Here is a 5,175-nt window from a genome sequence, read left to right on the forward strand (position 1 = left end):
TTTGAAAATATTTACGACATATCAAGATAAACTACTATATGTATTAAAATAACACTAACATTTTTATGATATAATTTATTTGTACATGTACTTATTTATTTTTCTTTTTTATTTTCTGATTTAGATTTTAGAATGCATGTTTGATTGTTACTTTTGTTTGGATTTTGAAATGGATGCTTGATTTTGTTTTTTTAATCCATTCGTATGATCAATTTAATTTAAGAAAAATCGTCGAAAATGAAGCATTTAACGAAATATTTACATTTTATAAAAATTCAAGTATAATCAATTTTATCTTTTATTGGTTTTGTTATATGAAACGTAATAGTTTGTCAAAATTTTCTATTTTTAAAAAACTCGTTTATTTAACTTTATAACGTAAAAATTATTATTTTTTCCTCTGAAAAAAAAAAGAGAGAAAAAGGATTCTCTTATTAAGAAGATATAAAGTGTAAAGTGGTTTATACCAAAAAAGTGAATAAAAAATATTGCCCACTCCTCGGATAAAATTATGTATTTTAGGTTAGGTTTTTGCAAAAATAGCAAAAAAAATTATGATAACAAAATTTATGTTACAACATTTTATAGATTTGCAAAAGTAATAAATTTAAAAGTGATGATCCTCTAATAACCGTATGATTACCGTCTTATAGTACCTACCGATCTCAATGGCTCTTCATATTATTTTCAAATTTTGATTTATCTCCAAAGCTTTACAACTTATTATTGGATGCAAATTTTTTGTTTTGTGCTATCTTAGTATGTTCTTCACCTCGATATATCTAAGAGCTTTGAATATTATTTCTAAATTTGACTCACGTGATAGATCTTCTAGTTTTCTTGGTTTGACGTGTACACTTAATTTGAGGTAGCACGTGAAGTTAAAGTCTTAAAAGAATAATGTTTGTAACTTCAAAGTAAGTTAGTATTTTCAGAGATTAGAGAATGTTTGGTTACGAGAAGAATTCATTTATCTATTATTTTAAATCCTCGAATAAGGTTTTTTCAACGTATAGTTATCGTGTGGCCACATATTTTCTCTCAATATACTATTTTCATTTAACAATGGACCAAAAGCTCAAAGTCATTTTCAATACCATACTAACCCGTCTTTTAATCAATCCTTTTATTGAAGAGTCATTGCATTATCTCAAATAATACAATTTAAAAGATTTTTTTTTAGATAAAGTTATTAATACTATTGCATTGTATTATATAATTATAATTATTATTCTCTAAGTTACTAAATATTCAAGTATATCTAATTAAAAAAAGAAATTATATCTCAAAATTGACTCTTGAGATCTTTATTGCATGATTCACGTTATGGGGAAGATTCTCCCCCGTCCAAAAAGATACTTCATCTGAACTCGCGTCATCTTTTCATTGGTTGTTCTTTTTTAGGTATTTACATTATGGATCCCTCCCCATGCCATTAGGCCAAACTATTATTGGGACAAAAATTTTAAAAAGAAGTTTGATGGTAGGGTTTATTTGAAGGAGATGAATTCGGAATGAATCTCTGTCTAGAAAGAGTTATATGTAATTGCAACTTATATGGGTGTTTGAAATTTGAATCTAAAACCTTGAGATTTTAAAAGGAGTCCCGACCACTATACCAAAGGTAAAATATAGTAAAGATGTCTATTATTTAATATATATTATAATTTGATACTTATAAACCAATATTAAAATACAAAAATAGACATCTCTCCTCCGTGACTCGTTAGATTCCTTCATGAATATATCATGTCAATTTTTCCTTTGAAACTTACTATATTTTAACTTTAGAAACCAAACACAAACTACATATATACTAATACTAATGCAAAACAGATATTTTTAGATAACACGGACGTGCATGAACCTACCCAACCTAATGGCATAAATTGATATTATCAATATAAATAATGGAAAAACAGAATAATCTGACGTGGAAAGAAATGGTCCATTTAAAGTTGTAATTAGGTTTATTATTTTATTTATTTATTTATTACATCTTCACTTTCCTTCCCACTTCTTATCCCCAAAATAATTGAAGAACAGAGTTTCTTCTTCAATGGCGAATTTCCATCTCCCTTCTTCTTCATTTTTCTTCTTCTTCCTTTTCTGTTTCTTCCCTCTGATTTTCTCTCGATCGCTGGAAAATCAAGAAACATACATCGTTCATGTCTCTAAATCGGAGAAGCCTTCTTTATTCTCCTCTCATCATCACTGGCACTCTTCCATTCTTGAATCACTCTCTTCTTCACCTCATCCCACCAAACTTCTTTACAACTACGAGCGTGCCGCTAATGGATTCTCCGCACGAATCACGACTGTTCAGGCCGAGGAGCTGCGTCGTGTTCCAGGTATTATTTCGGTGATTCCTGATCAGATCCGTCAGCTTCATACCACTCGGACGCCTCATTTCTTGGGCTTGGCGGATAACCTAGGGCTCTGGGCTGACACGAATTATGCCGATGATGTGATTATTGGTGTTCTTGATACTGGAATTTGGCCGGAGAGACCAAGTTTTTCTGATGAAGGTTTGTCTCCGGTTCCGGCAAGATGGAAAGGTACGTGCGATACTGGGGAGGGAGTTTCGGCTTTTGCTTGCAATCGGAAGATTATTGGTGCAAGAGCGTATTTTTACGGATATGAGTCTAATTTAAGAGGATCGCTGAAAGTTTCTTCGGATTTCAAATCTGCTAGAGATACGGAGGGCCATGGAACTCATACGGCTTCAACGGCTGCAGGTTCGTTCGTTAACAATGCTAGTTTTTTCCAGTACGCTCGTGGTGAAGCCAGAGGTATGGCGAGTAGAGCTCGTATCGCTGCCTACAAGATCTGCTGGGAATTTGGCTGTTACGACTCTGACATACTTGCCGCTATGGATCAGGCGATTTCCGATGGCGTCGACGTCATCTCTCTCTCAGTAGGATCCTCCGGTCGTGCCCCTGCGTATTATCGAGACTCCATTGCAATCGGCGCGTTTGGCGCAATGCAGCACGGCGTCGTTGTTTCTTGCTCCGCCGGTAACTCCGGTCCTGGTCCTTACACGGCTGTGAACATCGCTCCTTGGATCCTCACCGTTGGTGCCTCCACAATCGATAGAGAGTTTCTTGCCGATGTCATTCTTGGAGACGGTAGGGTTTTTAGCGGCGTGTCGCTTTACTCCGGTGATCCTCTTGGCGATTCCAAGCTTCAGTTGGTCTATGGTGGAGATTGCGGTAGCCGGTATTGTTATTCTGGATCCCTTGATTCGTCGAAAGTTGCTGGAAAAATTGTCGTGTGCGATCGAGGAGGGAACGCCAGAGTCGCCAAAGGAGGCGCAGTGAAATCCGCCGGCGGTCTTGGTATGGTACTAGCGAACACGGAGGAAAACGGCGAAGAACTCTTAGCAGACTCCCATCTTATTCCAGGAACAATGGTCGGTGCAATCGCCGGCAACAAGCTTCGAGACTACATTCATACAGATCCGAATCCAACTGCTACAATCGTGTTTCGCGGAACTGTCATTGGCGATTCACCGCCAGCTCCTAGAGTCGCTGCCTTCTCCAGCCGGGGTCCGAACTACAGGACTGCAGAGATTCTAAAACCAGACGTTATAGCTCCGGGAGTTAACATTTTGGCCGGCTGGAGCGGCTACAGCAGTCCGACCGGTCTAAACATCGATCCTCGAAGAGTCGAGTTCAATATCATCTCCGGAACTTCAATGTCTTGCCCTCATGTCAGTGGCGTCGCCGCCTTACTCCGAAAGGCTTTTCCGACGTGGTCACCTGCTGCAATCAAATCTGCTCTGATCACCACTTCTTATTCTTTGGACAGTTCCGGCAAACCAATAAAAGATCTCTCCACAAGCGAAGAATCAAATCCATTCGTCCATGGCGCCGGCCATATCAATCCCAACCAAGCTCTGAATCCAGGCTTGATTTATGATCTCACTCCTCAAGATTACGTTTCATTTCTCTGCTCAATTGGTTACGATTCTAAACAAATAGCTGTTTTCGTGAAGGGTTCTTCATACTTCCAACTTTGTGAACACAAGCTGACCAACCCCGGCAACCTGAATTACCCATCTTTCTCTGTCGTGTTCGACGAGGAGGAGGTGGTGAAATACACAAGAACAGTGACAAATGTAGGAGATGAAACTGAAGTTGTTTATGAAGTGAAAGTAGAAGCTCCACAAGGCGTTGTAATCAGTGTTGTTCCAAACAAGCTGGAGTTCAATAAAGAGAAGACAACACAGTCTTATGAGATCACATTCACCAAAATCAATGGATTCAAGGAATCAGCAAGCTTTGGATCAATTCAATGGGGTGATGGAATCCACAGTGTTAGGAGTCCAATCGCTGTGTCCTTTAAGACTGGAGGATCCATAGCTTCGATGTAAGTTGGGTATTTGTTGATTTTTGAGTTTTGAATTAGGATATTTAATAGCGCAATACTTTGGTGATTTCCGCCATTGTTGGTGGCTACCAAAGCTCCTCTTTCTGTACAGTACAATGTGGAGGAGATTGCAACTGTTCATTTGGAATACTCCTCCAATGGAATAATAACACTCAACTTTATAATAATATTCATTAATGGTTGCTTCATCTCTTAATTTGAAACCCAATGGCTACATTTCATAATGGTTAGTATTTGGTAAGCCATTATAAATAGACAGTTAGTCTTGTTACGTTAATCTCCATTAAAATGGATTCTTGAAGATGGTGATGATTATTTTAGTCGAATCTTCCATTTAATTCAGATAGACATTGATTTAAGGGTTAAATTTAAGATTCATTATAAATATATAGATTAAAATTGAATTATGAATATAGGAATTAAAGTTAAGCAAAATTTAAAATATAAGAACGACATAAAAGTTCAACCTTAATTCATTTCAAGTGATTTTCTTTATCAAAATCTACTCTTTATTCGTATATACCATATCGTTCAACACTTTTTACTCTCTTAATTGTACTATAACTCACTTAAATTGACTAAGACATCTAAGAACTAAAAATTTTGAGCCAATTCCAATCAAACATGAATGACTCCTTCAATTCTAAAGCATATATAGAAAAAATTGCATCCAAATTCTGTTTGGAAGACAAAATTTGAGAATGAGAGAAATTTTCACATACAATTTCTTTTAGCCTTTTTCGTTTTTTTTCAATTTGATTCATATGACTAATTGTATTAGTT

General features: G+C 36.4%; 1 protein-coding gene across 1 annotated transcript; it reads left to right on the plus strand.

Annotated features, from left to right (window-relative positions):
* The first annotated feature begins 2,009 nt into the window (after positions 1–2,009).
* On the plus strand, positions 2,010–4,588 carry LOC101205194 (subtilisin-like protease SBT1.4). Its single transcript, XM_004141658.3, has one exon. The coding sequence runs from the start codon at positions 2,060–2,062 to the stop codon at positions 4,373–4,375; it is 2,316 nt and encodes a 771-aa protein (XP_004141706.1). The 5' UTR covers positions 2,010–2,059; the 3' UTR covers positions 4,376–4,588.
* The last annotated feature ends 587 nt before the right edge of the window (positions 4,589–5,175 follow it).

Source organism: Cucumis sativus, chromosome 7 (assembly GCF_000004075.3).
Source record: "Cucumis sativus cultivar 9930 chromosome 7, Cucumber_9930_V3, whole genome shotgun sequence".
Lineage (NCBI taxonomy): Eukaryota > Viridiplantae > Streptophyta > Magnoliopsida > Cucurbitales > Cucurbitaceae > Cucumis > Cucumis sativus.

Excerpts from the sequence above, each read along its gene's own strand:
- LOC101205194 (XM_004141658.3), top strand. The coding sequence starts at position 2,060 with ATGGCGAATTTCCATCTCCCTTCTTCTTCATTTTTCTTCTTCTTCCTT.